The sequence below is a fragment of the Dendrobates tinctorius genome, unplaced genomic scaffold, assembly GCF_039654945.1.
Source record: "Dendrobates tinctorius isolate UK_male_01 unplaced genomic scaffold, ASM3965494v1 ptg000057l, whole genome shotgun sequence".
In the NCBI taxonomy this organism is placed as follows: Eukaryota; Metazoa; Chordata; class Amphibia; order Anura; family Dendrobatidae; genus Dendrobates; species Dendrobates tinctorius.
The window spans coordinates 29,598,198-29,614,398 of NW_027361725.1; the positions used below are offsets into that span (position 1 = coordinate 29,598,198).

General features: G+C 47.5%; 1 protein-coding gene across 1 annotated transcript in view; it reads right to left on the reverse strand.

Annotated features, from left to right (window-relative positions):
- Positions 1 to 16,201, reverse strand: part of AQR (aquarius intron-binding spliceosomal factor) — a 183,795-nt gene that overhangs the window by 22,420 nt on the left and 145,174 nt on the right. Inside the window, exons 31-32 of the mRNA XM_073577867.1 lie at positions 15,742 to 15,912; positions 13,489 to 13,574 (exon numbers count right to left, since the gene is read on the reverse strand). Coding sequence (XP_073433968.1) covers positions 13,489 to 13,574; positions 15,742 to 15,912 — 257 coding nt within the window. The remainder of the gene's footprint in view (positions 1 to 13,488; positions 13,575 to 15,741; positions 15,913 to 16,201) is intronic.

Here is a 16,201-nt window from a genome sequence, read left to right on the forward strand (position 1 = left end):
GAGATCGAGAATCTTAGCGGAGAAACACCGTGGCCTCGACATCAAGCAAAGAACACCTTCCAGGTGTGGTGGTAAATTCATGCTGAAGCAGGCCTCCGGGCGCTAATAGTTGTAGCGACCACCTTGCTCCCGAACCCTGCCTGGGTTAGAATCCAAGATTCAACGGCCCTGCCGTCAAACACAAGGTCCCTGAGTTCGGGTGGCAAATTAGCCCTTGAGACGGTAGATCTGGGCGCTCTAGTAGGCGCCCAGGAACATCGGCGAGCAGCTGCCTTAGATCTGCGTACCACGCTCGACGGGGGCCAGTCTGGGGCCAGCAGAATCGCCGGCCCCCCTTCCGTCTTGATCCCTTTGCTGACTCTCGGGAGTAGTGGCAGTGGGGGAAATAGATATGGGAGGCGAAACTGGTTCCATGGCAGAACCAACGCGTCCACCGCGAATGCCTGCGGGTCCCTGGCCCGAGCGACATATGTGGGCACCTTGGCATTCACTCTGGAAGCCATCAGGTCCACATCCGGAGCTCCCCACAGTTGACAAATCTGTTGAAGAACTTCAGAATGTAGAGACCACTCTCCGGATGCAAGACCCTGCCGGCTGAGGAAGTCTGCCGCCCAATTTTCCACGCCCGGGATGTGGACAGCCGAAATCACCGAGTGGTTTGCTTCGGCCCACTGAAGAACGTGCTCCACCTCATGCATGGTTGTTCTGCTGCGGGTGCCCCCCTGACAAATTATGTAAACCACCGCCGTGGCGATGTCCGATGGAATCCGGACGGGGCGGCCTGCTAGAAAGTGATGAAACTTCTACAGAGCCAGCCGGATTGCTCGCATCCCCAATAAGTTGATCGGGAGGCGTGCCTCCTGTGGCGACCACCGTTTCTGGGTTGTGTGGTGGCGAAACACCGCTCCCCAACTGAGGAGCCTGACGTCGATTGTCATTATCAGCCCATGACACGGTGGAAAGATTTCCCCTAGGCCAGAGAGAAACTGGTTATCCACCATCCGAGCGACTTCCGGACTTGAGAGGACAGTTTGCACCGCCGATCGAGCGTGAAAGGATTTTTGTCCCAGGCTGACACGAGGCGTGCTGCAGGGGGTGAAGGATGGAACTGGACAAAAGGTATCGCTTTGATTGCTGCCACCATTTTCCCTAGGATCCTTATTGCGGATCGGATGGTATGAGAGACTGGTTGGCGTAGTGTCCGGACTCCCTGCCGGAGACTAGCGCCCTTTCCTGAGGGAGAATTATCAACCTTCAGCAAGTGTCGAAGATCATTCCTAGGAAGGAGATCCTCTGAGCTGGCACAAGGGATGATTTCTTTGCATTGACCAACCATCTAAGCAGCAAGAGTATCTAGCGTGATGTTGACACCTTCCTCACATGCCCGTATTGACGGGCCCTTGACCAAGAGGTCGTCCAGATAAGGCAAGATGACTATGCCTCAAGAATGCAGTGTGGCCCTCACAATTGCCATAACTTTTGTGAACTCTGGGAGCCGTGGCTAGCCCGAAGGGTAGCGCTACGAACTGAAAATGCTGAACGCTGATGGCGAAGCGTAGCCGCCTCTGATGAGGAGGAAAAAATGGGAATATGCAGAAATGCGTCCTGGCTGTCAATTGAGGCCAAGTATTCTCACTGCTCCTTGACCGCAATGACTGAACGGAGACTCCATCCAGAAAAATCTGATCCTGATGAATTTGTTCAGAAGCTTTAGGTCCAAAAACAGGCCTGACAGACCAATCCTTTTTGGGAACCGCAAAAAGGTTGGAATAAAAACCCCTGAGCTCTTCCGTGTTCCGGCACTGGAACAATGACTCCATTGTACAGGAGCAACTTGATGGCTCCCAATAGAGCCCTTACCTGGGTATCCACCCTGGGAAGCCGGGAAAACCCATCTTGGAGGGTATCTGACAAACACTATTTTGTAACCTGAGGATACCAATTCTTTTACCCATGCGTCGAGAGCGATGTTGGCCCAGACGTGGTGAAAACAGTAGGCAGCCGCCCACTTTGCTGGTGTCGTCTGGTAAAGACCTCGAGTCATTTGGCCGATGATCCTTAGGATCTGGGTCCCCTCGATCTGACCTGTTGAGCACGCATTCTCCCCAATAGGTTGGCTCTATATGACCTGCCGCTCCCTATCCTGATTGGGGCGGCCTGAGGTGGCGGAATTGGGCCCTGTAGTCCACCCGGAGTCTTTTAACGCATGACCCCGGACCGGTCTCCTATTCGGGTCCCAGACCAGGCTCAGGCTGCTTAGCGGCCGCCACTTGACCAATGCCGTCACGCCCGGCCTAGAATGGCCGGTGGCACTGCGAAAGGCCCGAAAACGTGCCTGAACCGAGTGACGAAAAAACGATTTAACCTTCTGTTGAGGGAGAAACCCGCTCTTTCCTCCTGTGGAGTCAGAGATAAGTTGATCCAAAAATAGGCGGCACTGATAAGGCAGGAAGTCAAGGACTTCTTGGAAGTAGAATCGGCCCGCCATGTCCTCAACCATAGGGCTCTTCAGATAGAGATTGCATTAGCGGCAGCAAGTGGTGAACAACTGGCCGCATTCAAAGACGCATTCAATACATAATCTCTGGCTATCGTCATCTGACATGTGACCTCCAAGATCTCTATAGGTAGATCCTGCTCCTGCGCGACCTTGTTTAATCTTTCTGACTCTGATATCATAGCCTAGGCTACCCAAGTTGCTGCGAACGAGGGAGCGAGTGCAGACCCTGACGCCTCATATACTGAACGAGCTAGGCTCTCAATAAGGCAGTCCGTGGGATCTTTAATCGAGGAAACCCTAGGGACAGATAACAGGGTCCTAGTGGCCAGGCGTGAAACCGGAGGATCCACTATCGGGGATTCCATCCCTGTTTACGGAGGTCCGGAGCAAACGGATAACGCGTTTCGAGTGCCCTTTAACTCGAGCAAAATGCCGTTTTGGACGTTCTCTGTGCCGCTGCACTATGTCCTCAAACTCAGGGTGAGAGGAAAAAAATTCTGTGCGGCCGCTTCACTCGTTTACATGCCACTTTATGCCCCGTAGCCGCTGCGGTATCATCCTCAATCCCCAGGGTCTGATTGATGGCTTCTATGAGGCTGTCCACTGTTTCACGTGACTCTGGAGTGTCCAGGTCAATGGGTTTGTCTGAGTCGCAATCTGAGGTCTGCTCGCTATCAACCACTGGTGACGGAGAGCGAGAAGCAGATGTTACGGATGCCGAAGGCACCGGATGGACTGGGCGACACCGTGTGGATTCGTTTCCCCCGGGTCTGCCTGGAGTGAGGGCGGCCCCTGCAGGCCGGAGGCTCCTGTGAGGTGGAGGTTCCCTCTAAAGGCGGCGAGACACTGTCCCTGCCCCTATCTGGGGCTTGAAGGGATTCTATTGCTCTCGCAAGCGACGCCATGTACTGTGACAGTGATCGGGCCCACTCCGGAGGATTTGACACATTGGTCGCGGTCGCAGGGGAGGGCTTCTGGGCGCGTTTGGATTCGCAGGCTTCGCATAAATGCTTGCTCTGCGCCCGCGGAAACGCAGCCCGACAAGAGATGCATGCCGCGTAAAAGAACGTGTGCGTCTTTGCTTTTTTCGGACATGCTGTATCTGTCCGCTGCTGGGGATATGGGGAAGAAGTAGCCCCTCGTTTTTCCCTATAGCGTGGCCTCTCGGGCAGCACTTACCCCAGTCCTGCGCCCCCCCCCGACCTGGATGCTTCCTTTAAATCACGCGCAGACATCTGTGGCGCGCACCAGCCTGTAAAATCGCTCTGGGGGCGATACTCCCACTTTGCGGCCTAGCCCGTGCTCCGAAGCCGGGGCCTCGATTTTTACCGCCGCCAAGTGCGGGGCGGGCTGCCGGAAGTGACACGCGGCCCCGAGGGCGGAACTTCCGGCCGCGGCCTAGCTCCGGCCGAAGCCGCGGCCTCAATTTTTCCCCTACCCGACCGGGGTACCAAAAGTGGCGCTACCAACCGGCGCAGCGTTCCTGTCCTGATGGATCTTCTCTTGCATGGCTAGTGGACGCCGCGAGGCGTGCTGCGGCTGTGGGCTCCAGCCCGAAATCGTCACAGGAGCCCTCCCAGACCCTCTCCTCACCGATGATCCTCTTCAGCCTGAGCGCAGGTATGTGAGGGGGTCTTTTATTAAAAAAATAGGACGGTGCAGGCACCCTAGCTCCATCTAACCATTCAGGGGGTGAGGAGAGGGACCGTCCGCCACCTTGCAGCACCGCCGTCTAGCGTTGGTGGAGCAGTGGGGGCTGCACAGACTAGTCTTGTGCCTCTGTGCAAGCCCATGGTTTCAATACCTAGGGGTGGACAGGGCAAAGTCTGGCATAATGTCCCACGTCGCGGGAAAGGATACGTGGAGGGACACTCGCACGTGCTCGCCCGTTGATGGTTTGGGGAAATCGGATCCTTTCAATAGGATGCGTTGCCCCTGTCTCATCTTCATAAAATAACAAACAAAAATAGAAGTCTGGGGAAAAGTCTCAAATATGTCCCTCGGTGCGGGAAAGTATACGCGGATACGATACTCAACGCGTGCTCGCCCATTGATGGTTTGGGGAGATCGGACCCTTTCAATAGGATCCGTCGCCCCTGTCTCATCTTCATAGTAAACTAGAAAAAAATAGTCTGGAGAGATCCAGACTGTGTGTGCCTCCATAGGACACTAAGCAAAAAACTGATTTCCGCCCGCAATAGGGGCGAGGGTGTATACTGCGGAGGAGGAGCTAACCTCTTTTTTTCACTTAGTGTCAGCCTCCTAGCGGCAGAAGCATACTCCCACAGTATCTGTGTCCCCCAATGAGCTGAAGGAGAAATTCATTTTCACAGGATAATAAATTGCATATGTATAAACTAATATATTCTTGCTAACAGTATGCAGGGCTATATTAATAAAAAATATGTCTAATGGCGCCTCAGATTTGTGAGCAATTCACCGATTTATTCGTAATCCCAATAAGTAGAGAAATCCTGACGTGCTGTGATCATGTACACAGGACATCCAGATGTGATCTATGGGGCCCACACTGGGAGCAGGGCAAAGCCTCGTCTAAACAATATGGAGTCAGCAAGTCAGTCATCAGAGCAAACACAGCGTTCACACTGCAGACAGATGGACGGGCAAAAGACGCTCACTACCATAAACAACATGTTACTGACAAAGTCAGCACAACCAACCTATCCTGGAAAGTCACCATATGTAACACTGCAAAAAGCTGAGGATGAAGCCACATACTAATATATACACGGTACACACATTATATATCAACATACATAAATATACACATAAAAGCTAGGTCTACTCTGAAAGCAAGGATAACCCTGCTGTGACCACAGGGGAGGTATAGGAGGAGGCTGCACCTTCCCTGTGGTGTAGCTTTATATGACCGATTGGCATACCAGAGAATGAGAAGCGTGTTACGGTGGTGTCATGGGAAATGTGTATAGGATCTGCTTTCGCAGTTGCACAAGTTAGGGAATCTTTATTAGAAATGAGCGAACCTTTCGAGGTTTGGTTCGATTCACCAAACGATTACACGTTTGCCGAACATGTTCGTTGAACAGTTCGACGAACGTACCTGAATGCCATAAGATTCAATGGGAGGCCAAACCAAACGTATACACAGCACCTTAAGGGGTGACTAAAAGCTTCCCAAACAGCTAAAATTTGGGGCAGACAGACACCATGAAAAGTGGCATCAATTAACCCACAGTAGATATTTGCAAATAGCACAGCCACAGTCAGTCATGGGCCATGCATGTGGTATCAGGGCCTGGCCTAGCAGTTACAGCTTGGAATTGAAGTTTCAAAGAAGACCTGGTGGTTAATGAGGGGTGTAAGCCTTCTTAGCTGGGAGACCTGATGATAGCTCATGCAACAGCTCAATTATTTTTTTAGCTTCCCAGCCACGCTCTGATGGTACAAACATCAGTTTCATAGACTATTATTGGTAGAAAAATGTAAGAATAGTAACACAGGTAGGTACATCAGTTTCATAGACTATTATTGGTTGAAAAATGTAAGAATAGTAACACAGGTAGGTGACTGATCAATTGACCCACAGTAGAACATTTTATAATGGCACAGAAGTAGTCAGCCATGGCCCATGCATGAGGTATCAGGGTCTGGCCCAACATCTACTGATGTGAATTTAAGTTTAAATTAAGATGAGGTGGGTGATGGACCGGTGTAGGCCTGCTGTGCAAGGAGCCCTGATACCTCATGCAACAGCTTAAACTTCTTCTTTGCTCAGCCTCACTCATATCAGCTTGGTAGAGCACTACTGGTAAAAAAAAGTAAGGATAGTAACACAGGTAGTTAACTGATCAATTCACCAACAGAAAATGTAGAATAGCACAGTAGCAGTCATCCATGGGCCATGCATGTTGTATCAGGGTCTGGATCAGAATTTAGTGCGAGGAATTGAAGTTTCAATTAATACATGGTGGCTAAGAAAGCAGTGTAAGTCTTCTTTGATGGGAGCCCTGATACCTCATGCAACACTTTGTTTTCTTTTTTTTGCAGCCACAATAAGATGGCACAAACATCAATTTCATACAGTACTATTGGTACAAAAATGTCAGGAAAGTAACACAGGTAGTTGACTGAAAGTGAGTACAGGTCTGCCTATCTGGGAGAACTACTTACACGGGCAACCCACCAAATAGAGACCCAACTTGGAGTCTCCACATTTCAACAAAATAATTGTCATACACCAGTAAATTGCCATCATTATCCACAGAGTGGATACAGTATAATATGCCTCCGACACACCTTCTACTACTGGCAACCTCCCAGATAGAGAACCAACTTGGAGTCTCCACATTTCAAAAAATTGTTTGCAACATCAGCAGTAGCAGCAACAGCAGGCACAGAAGATACCACAAAGATAGCACAGACTGCAATAACACGAGATCAACACATGACACTAAAAACGGCACGATTGCCTAGTCTGCCCAATTTGCCACTGGGGTACTAAAGTTATTGGAGATCCATGACTTGTTCCTTTTTAAGGAAAGTTAGGTGGTCTACACTTTCAGGGGACAGCCGGAGGCGCTTATCCGTCAGGACACCACCAGCAGCGCTGACGACACGTTCTGAGAGAACGCTGGCTGCCGGGCATGACAAAACCTCCAAGGTGTGACAGGCAAGCTCAGGCCACTCTTCCATTTTTAAAGATCAAAATGCAAAAGGGTCCAAAACCCCCCTTGATGGCATGGACATTGAGCCTCAGATACTCCTGCACCATCCTCTCCAGTCGCTCACAATGTGTCAGACTTGTACTCTGTTCTGCTGCTGTACGGGCTGGTCTAAAAAATCTATGAAACGACTCACAGAAATTGCTTATGCCACTTACATAACTACTGCTACTGCTAATGTTTTTGCGCTGATGCCCTGACATTCCGAGGCTTGGAGGTCTAAAACTGAGATGCACACTGCGTGCCTCACTGTTGTCTTGGGGAAAACCACTCATAAAGATTGTCTACAAGCGTGTTTCGATACTCCAGCATGTGCACATCCCTATCCAGTGGGGGAAGCATCTGGCTAAATTTACTCTTGTACCGTGGATCTAACAGAGTGTCAACCCAGTAGTCAGCACTATTTCTAACCCTAAGAATACGGGTATCATTTTGAAGATAGTGTAGCAAGAAGGCTTTCATTTGTCGGGTGGTTCCATGAGGTTTAACTACATGGTGTGTTGGTGGCGGGGTAACACTTAAGGATGCTTCCTCCGTCCCCTCCTGCCAACCATGGACAACAGAGAGGGGATCATTATCCTTTCCATCTCCTGACTGTTCCCTGTCCATCAACTCGTCCTCCTCCATTTGTTCCTCGGCTCCTGCATTTTCACTAACAATTTGTCTGGTATCATGAGCCCCCCTTGATTGCTGTAAGCCACCCTCCCATGGCACCTGCCTGTGTGACGACAGTCCGGAAATTTGAGATATTGTTATCCCTTCCACATCCTCCTCTACTTCCACCTCTTCCTCTGGGACCACCATCTCCTCCCGCAAACTATTCAAAGTGTGCTCCAGCATATAGAAGACCGGAATAGTGATGCTGAGGATGGCATCATCAGCGCTAACCATCTTAATAGCCATTTCAAAACTGTGCAGAACGGTGCAGAGGTCCTTCACCTGTGCCAATTTCGCAAGCGTGAGTTGTACCATGTCCGTACTGCATTGGCCCTCGTTATGCAAAAGGACATACTGCACCAGAGCTCGTCGCTGCTGCCACAGCTACTGCAATGTGTGCAGAGTGGAATTCCACTGTGTCGGACATCGCTAATCAAATGGTTAAGGCCTCTTTCACACTTCAGTTTTTTGCATCAGTTCAAATCCGCCAAAAAGTCATACAAGCGGATCCGTTGTTAACTGATGTGAACGGATGGCACAGGATCCGTTTTTAGACGGATCCTGAAAAGAGAGAGAGAGAGAGAGAGAATATTTTTGTTTTGTCCGGCACCCAGAAAGACTTAAAGACCTCTGTAGCAATGCAAGTCGATGACCTGCGGGGTGCGATCGTCGGAAGTGAGCACCAACATATGCAAAAGGACATATTGTACCAGGGCTCATCGCTGCTGCTACAGCCACTGCAACATATGCAGAGTCGAATATTACTGTATTGGAACATCACTAATCAAACTTTTAACCGTTAGGCCGAAAGACCTCTGTAGCAAAGCAAGACGATGACCTGAGGGATGCGATTGCCGGAAGTGAGCACACAGCAACTGTGCTTTCTGCAGTAGCGCATCAGGGACAGGATAGTGGCAGAGAAATTGCTGTACCACCAGGTTGAGGATGTGAGCCATGCAGGGCATGTGTGTGAGGTTGGCACGGTGTAGGGCCGTCACCAGGTTTGCACCGTTATCACACACGGCCTTCCTTGGCTCCAGGTTTAGTGGCGAAAGGATGCGTGTGTGGAGAGAGATCCAACATCAGCAGGTAACATCTAAAATCTTTATTAGGTCTATTAAAATAGGCATTTTTCTGTTGCAACAAAATGATGCCAGAATAGAGAAAAAGGAAGAGTACCAGAGGGATGAAGAAATGAATACGTTTTGAACACTGCGTGTGTCCTTAGATTTAGTTTTGTGACTAACCACGACCTTGCTATCTCCCACTCATGTTGTAAGTAGCCTTCCCCTCTTGTAACCTGCTGTTTCACAAACGAAAGGCCCCGTTACATTTAGCGATGCATCAGCGATCCCGACCACGATATGACCCGGTCAGGATCGCTGGTGCATCGTTAAATGGTCGCTAGTGAGCTGCCAAACAGGCAGATCTCACCAGCGATGCAGCAGCGGTCGGCGGTCTATACTTACAGTCACACGCAGTGAGGGTGACGTCTTCCGCTCGCTCGTTGGCGCCAGCAGGAAGCAGACGACGAGAAATAGACCAGGCCGATCTCGCGCGATCAGCGATAGCCAGCTGGGATGCCGGTAAGAGGTGAGTTTCACATGTAGAGATATCGCTAGTGATATCGCTGCTGCGTCACAAAATCGGTGACGCTTTAGCGATATCGCTATGTGTAAAGGGCCCTTTAGGCCCACAGCTCTCAGTCACCTAAATGAGCAATCATTATTTATATTCTTAGTGTGCTTGAACAACACTGGTATACCTAACAATTTTAAAGTGGAAAGCTGGCCTTCTGACTTGCCACTGAAACCGAGTTTTTGTGGAGACTGCCACACAGTGTTTGCACTATCTACTTGGATGCTGGAAGATCGATTTCACACAGGATAGGATTCCATTACACTGACAAGTTCACTTTCAGCACCAGAGCAGGGGCGACCTCTCTGCAATGTGACACAGGCCATGGTGCCAACAAAACAAGATGTCCCCTTTTTATATGGCCAGGGACATGTGACTTTGGCAGCCAATCACAGAAGACCTTGTGTCATGACGTTGTGGATGGTTTCTGCACCCCAATTGGCTGCCGGAATGAACACACGGAAAGTTAATGGGGGGGGGGGGGGGGGGGGGGGGAGTGCGCCACTCCTCTAACCTCTTTACTCCCCCTCCCCTCATCAAACACGTCTCCCCTGCTCATCATACAGCGATGTGAGTAAAAATGCTCGTGAAAGCGAACATGAATCCGGATGTGCCGAATTTGAAATTGGTGACCGTTTTCCCAAACACGTTCAATCATCTCTAATCTTTATTACTAGACCCAAAAAGACAAGCTCACAGATGCCAGTGTAATTAATTTTTTAAATCGATGCGTTCTATAATCTGGAGAAAAAATAAAGGTAAAACAGAAAACACTGACATTGCTAACACACCTACATAACAAATAATCAGGAAACATATGCAGCAAAGTGTGTAGCAACAGTGCTTGAACAGTTGAAGTAGACCATAAAAACTGTAGAAAGCGGCAAACATTACTGGTGTGTGAATTAAACGGCACATGAGGAACAAAGAGAGAAAAACGAACGAGCAACAGCTGTTTCACGTGAGTACACGCTTCTTCCGGCACTGTAAGCACCAGCTACCTAAAATTGTGTAGACTGCAACCAAAAAACATAGCAAAAAATATAAGTGATTTAACACAAATTGAACAACAAAAACAACCCACAAGGGAAGCTAATTAAAATGACAGCAAAACTGCATGCAGCAAAAAGCATTGCCAAACCGCAGCGTCTGAATATACCCCAAACTCTGAGAGTCCTCAATGGATCATTACACTGCCTGTCTGCTAACATTGTACCCATCGTCCATCCTAGCACCACTTCTTCACCAACTCAGACATCCTTATAAAATAGTAAGAAAATGTGATTTCTCAGACCAGGCCGCCTTTTCCTACTGCTCCATGGCCACTTCTGCTGCTCACAACCCAATGTAGGTGCTTTCAGACAACAACAAAAACTAATAGGCATTGTACAGAAATGGGAGAGCAGCAACAGTGCAAAAAAATACAACTACATATACCAATAGAAAGCTGCACAATAAAGTACGTGCCCACCTTACAGAAATCACTTCAAGATCTGTCCATAAGTTCAAATGCTCCCCATAAACGTTTATATGGGTATGCAGGTCTTTAAAATGACAATTCATTGACTTTTAGATATTCTATCTGTTGCTGCATTCCTGAAAAATGTGTGTTCTAATTGATATGATAAATAGGTGTTAAGTGCTCTGGGCATGAAAGGGATCTTAATGAGCCTCTATATCCAGAGCTTGTTTCCCCACCCAGCACCGGAATTTTTAACTTGATTGATAGCACACAGTGGAGTGCTAGCTGGGTGAGTAAACAAGTTGAGGAGTCAGAGGCTGGCTAAGGCTAGTTTCACATTTGCGTTTCAGGCGCAGCGACGGCCTGCGCGCGGCCGCCGCTAAGCCCCGCCCGCGCCCCTCCGAAAGCTCCGCCTCCGGGCACATGACGCTGCATGCGTCATGCGTCCCCTATCTTTATCACTGAGGACGCAGGCCGTGCGCAGTATGCGTTTGGCAGCGCCTACGTCCTTTTGACGGTGCGCCGAGCGCAACCAAATTGCAACAGGTTGCGTTTGGCGCACCGTCAAAAGGACGCAGGCGCCGCCAAAACGCATACTGCGCATGGCCTGCGTCCTCAGTGATAAAGATAGGGGACGCATGACGCATGCAGCGTCATGCGCCAGGAGGCGGAGCTATCGGAGGGGGCGTGGTAGAGGCGGGGCTTAGCGGCGGCCGTGCGCAGGCCATCGCTGCGCCCTGAAACGCAAATGTGAAACTAGCCTTAGTGCTCTGTCAGGTCAGAGCACTTAGCATGTCATTTGCATAAGAACTAAAACAGATAGAAGATACGAAGGTGTTGATGGATTTACATTTCAAAGACATGTATGCCAATATATGATGTTTAGGAAGAGGAGGGAGGGGTGATCTTATGGACAGATTCCCTTTAAAACAATAAAATATATGAAGAAGGGATTCCAATAATACTGCATGAACACCTAGGTGGGCACAATAATTATGGCTTCAGAACAATAACCTAGGGTCTTCCCCTTGAGAAAGGCTCAAATATCACAAATACAAGCAAATACCACCAATACACACACATGTAATACACTGTTGGTGTTAGAGATCAAGATGAGTAAATATAGCTGGAAACTATAATATCTGCAAAATCCAAAACTAATGATGACTCAAAAAGCACAGCGAAATGCTTACCGCACATTAAGCCATAAAACGTCAGAAAAATATTAACGATCCCACAATAAATGCCTGCAGCAAAAGCACCCTGTTTGTTTCACTGCCAGGCAGCTTCCTCAGGGGAATCCTTGCTAGCAATGTTCAGGAATTATATACTCACATCACATATGTTAATCATTACGAGAGTGGTGTAAGAGACACAGTTGTATGTGCTCCTGTACAACACATCATCCAAAACGATTCAGTTGTCATGCTCCGGTTAAGCATCAAATCACTACACACCAACAGAAAACTGGTGTCAAAAATCACAACATTTCTTGCAAGAGACATTTTGTGTAAAATGTCTTGACTTAACCTTTTTTGTGCCAGCCTCGGCAATTGTCTAAAACGTGGTCAGGGCATGACAAGAGGGGCCCGGTCCATCATGATGCACAGATTTGCTATGATGTTAAGACCAGAAACATTGTAGTTTTACTTTGGCGTAGAAAACTCCAGTGAACAACAGGTCAGAATTGGCAAACTAAACATCGCTGCTGATGTTTAATATTTTCAATTACACCTCAATATATCCTACTCTTTGACAGGTGCCATCATCAGCACTTTACCTGTCATCTGCGTATACAGATGTAGTGATTGTTATCTTGACCCTCAACACTGATACCACGATGTAGCAAATCTTATTGTGACATTTTCAATACCTTGTACTGTGTTAACTGGAAAGCTAAAAAGGGAAACTGTCCCCTCAGAAAATGCTACTTACCGGCATACATAGGATCAATCTGCAGGTAAATAGTGTTACGTTGCGGTCTGGATGCTGAACTGAAAGTGTGGCTACCGAGAGAAAATTATTCCTGCCCGGGAGCCGCCGGCTTTTAGTCATTGGGGTGGGTATAGAGCAGTTACAGTAACATTATACGGTGAGCGGCGGCTGTAAACATGCCCCAGCACTTTGATTGACAGATCGTTCAGCACAGATGCACTGTCAACCAAAATGTCGGGGTATGCATACAGTTGATGCTCACAGTATGGTAAGTGGTGACTGCAGCCGCTCTGGGCACGCCACCATGACTGAAAGCCGGCGGCTCCCGAGAGGAAATAGTTTAATTTTCTCCCAGTAGTTGAACATTCGGTAAGACGTCCGGACAACATTGTAATGCTATTTACCAGCAATTAACCCTATGTCTGCAGGCAAATAGCGTTTTCCGAGGTGACAGGTTCCATTAAAAGCTTGCTGCATCATGATGTGTAATGCTTTAATCGTCCAGTTAACGTGGTAATGATATATTCCCTACTCAGACATATACACACTGTTATAATGGAGACAGGCGATCGCTCTTGCTCGGCTCGCCTTACCTCAGGTGACCCACTGCCTTGGTTCTGACAAGTGACAAGATAATATAGTCATTTTGTTGTCCCTGGAATCGGTCCACAGTGGTGACCTACAAGAACAGAAACACGATTATCCTTGTTTTAGAGGGTAATGCTGAATCTTGGAAGAAAAGAACATCTTCGAGTCTATAAGATAATGTCTGATAATGCAATGACAGCATGTTCAGGGCAGAAAAAAAAAAGTTACAATAATTTAATAACCCAGCAGACATTTAAAGCTGGTGCTTGCCATTAATTAATGCCAGCTCCATGCTATAGCGAATACTGCAGCAAAACCTCACTTCAAATCACACCCGAAAATAACTGAAGTCGCTTCCCAGCTAATGTTTAATTGCCTAATCCCTTCTTAATATGTCTGTAGTGTAGTGTATCTGTGTTAAAATACTTCATGATCGCCGTCTTCTCCAGTTGCCAGCACTGCTCCATCCTCTTCTGGCGCATGTGACCGCTCTGCAGCTTCGCCAGATCACACACGTCTGCTGTGTGTAGCTGGATTTTCTTACCCACTGTAAGTCGCCTCTAGTCTTACACTGAGAAAGCAACACTCAAAGTCCCCTGTGTAGGCCGGCCAATCTGAATAGCGGTCACGTGGCACGGACGGGAGCGGTGCTGGAAACCAGAGAAAATAATGATTGTTGAATGTTTTAACATATCTATTCTACACTACAGATAATCATGGCCGAAAGTGTTGGCACCCTAGAAATTGTTCCAAAAAATGAAGCATTTCTCCCAGAAATTTACTGCAATTACAAGTTTTGTTATACACAAAGAAAGATCAGGGTCTCTGAAGATGGCCTTGTAACCATGAGATTGTTGATATTTTTGCACAATTTTGGTTCTCAAGTCCTCAGACAGTTCTGTTCTCTTTCTGTTCTCCATGCTTCATGCGGCACACACATACACACAATGGAATGATTGCGTCAATTTCTCCCCATTTTATCTCGTTTCAGGAATTATTTTCATATTGCTCACAACTGTTACTTTCCACAGGTGAGTTTGAACGAGCATCGCATGCTTGAAACAAAGTTGTTTATCCACATTTTTTGAAAGATGACAATTTTGTCTGGCCCACTTTTGGGGCTTTACAAATTATGCCCAATAAAGGGACAGAGAGAATAAACGTGTGTAACAAACCATGGGTAATTGCAATAATTTTCGGGGGACAAATACTTTATTTTCTGGAAAAAAATTTAAGGGTGCCAATACTTCGGTCTTGACTGTATATTCACAAAAGAATAGTCAAAAAATAACCCTGGGAAAGTGTCTTTTGAAGAAAATCTGTTAAATTAAAAAAATGCAGTGCAATCTGTGGGTGACATCGGATAAATCCAGAAGAGCACATACAATTAATACAATTTCTACTGAACAAACTCACAAGGCTTAACGTTTGCTGAGCCATTTCAGGATACCATAGAAAATAACAACAATATATACTCGCTTCCTGCAGTGACGGTGTTCCAGTGATGTCAATGCTGTTATTCCCAGGGGGTAACCTGACATTGTGTCATGTGACCACTGCAGCTCATCATTGTTCCATCCGTTTGGACATCCATTCTGACAAAATAGTAAAAGCTGCAGCTGGTCGACGGTCGCTGATTAGCTGCAGTGGTCACATCACCCCACGGGAATAACAGCTTTGATATCACTGGTACAACACTGCTGCTGGAGGTGAGTATACATAGTTTTTATTCTCTGGGGTTCCCGGAGTTGATTAAGCAGAGGCTGTCCACTAGTAGCCAACCCCATTTATGAAGCCCTCCCAGGAATATTTTTTTTTCATTAAACCTGTGTATATGTAGAGTAGTGTGTCCACCGCTGCCATATCCTCTCCTCAGTGACATCACCGCTCTTCAGACTCTCCGGACAATCAGTTTTCTGTGTGACCCGCAAGTGGCTTTTACAATATAAGTCTATTGAGCACAGACCAAGGCTCCAAAAGCTTACATTGTAAAAGAGACTTGCGGCTTATACATAGAGCACACAGTGATCTGGAGAGTCTGAAGAGCGGTAATGTCACTGAGAAGAGGAGCAGAGCAGCGCTGGACACTGGAGATGGCGGCGGTATGTGACTATATTAACACAATGACACTGCAATACATGCACATAAACACAAATACAATAAAAATAATTAATGGGAGGCCCACTATAATTCATGTCTAGATCTTAGACTATTAGTATGCATAGATGAATGTCATGGTCCAGCACGTCATTACTCACCTTACTAGGCTGGCCTATGACAGGGTTCTTCCTACAGCGCTGGTTGATGATGTCTCGGATGAGATGCTTCTGTCCGTTGTATGTGGTCAAAATGCTGATACGATTGGCAGGGTACCCCAGCAGGCGCATATACATAAACAAGGCGACCGCATACTCGGCCTCAGCAAGATTCTGCATGGAAACAATAGGAGTGAGTGGTTTATGTAGAGCGCAGTAACTAGCTTTAATCAGAAAAGCATAGAAATAACGAAAAATATCAACATTCAGTCAATAATGTGCCATTTACTTGTACTAAATAATTGTGAACGCACACAATATATCAGCAGAAGCCTTTTTTTTTAACACAATAGTACAAGAACTATTGTATGTGTATGACCAGCTATATCAGGGAGTTTTATAGACTTTTCTATACCCATCCACTTATCCAGAATACCTGAAAAACTGGCACATTTTTAGGTTG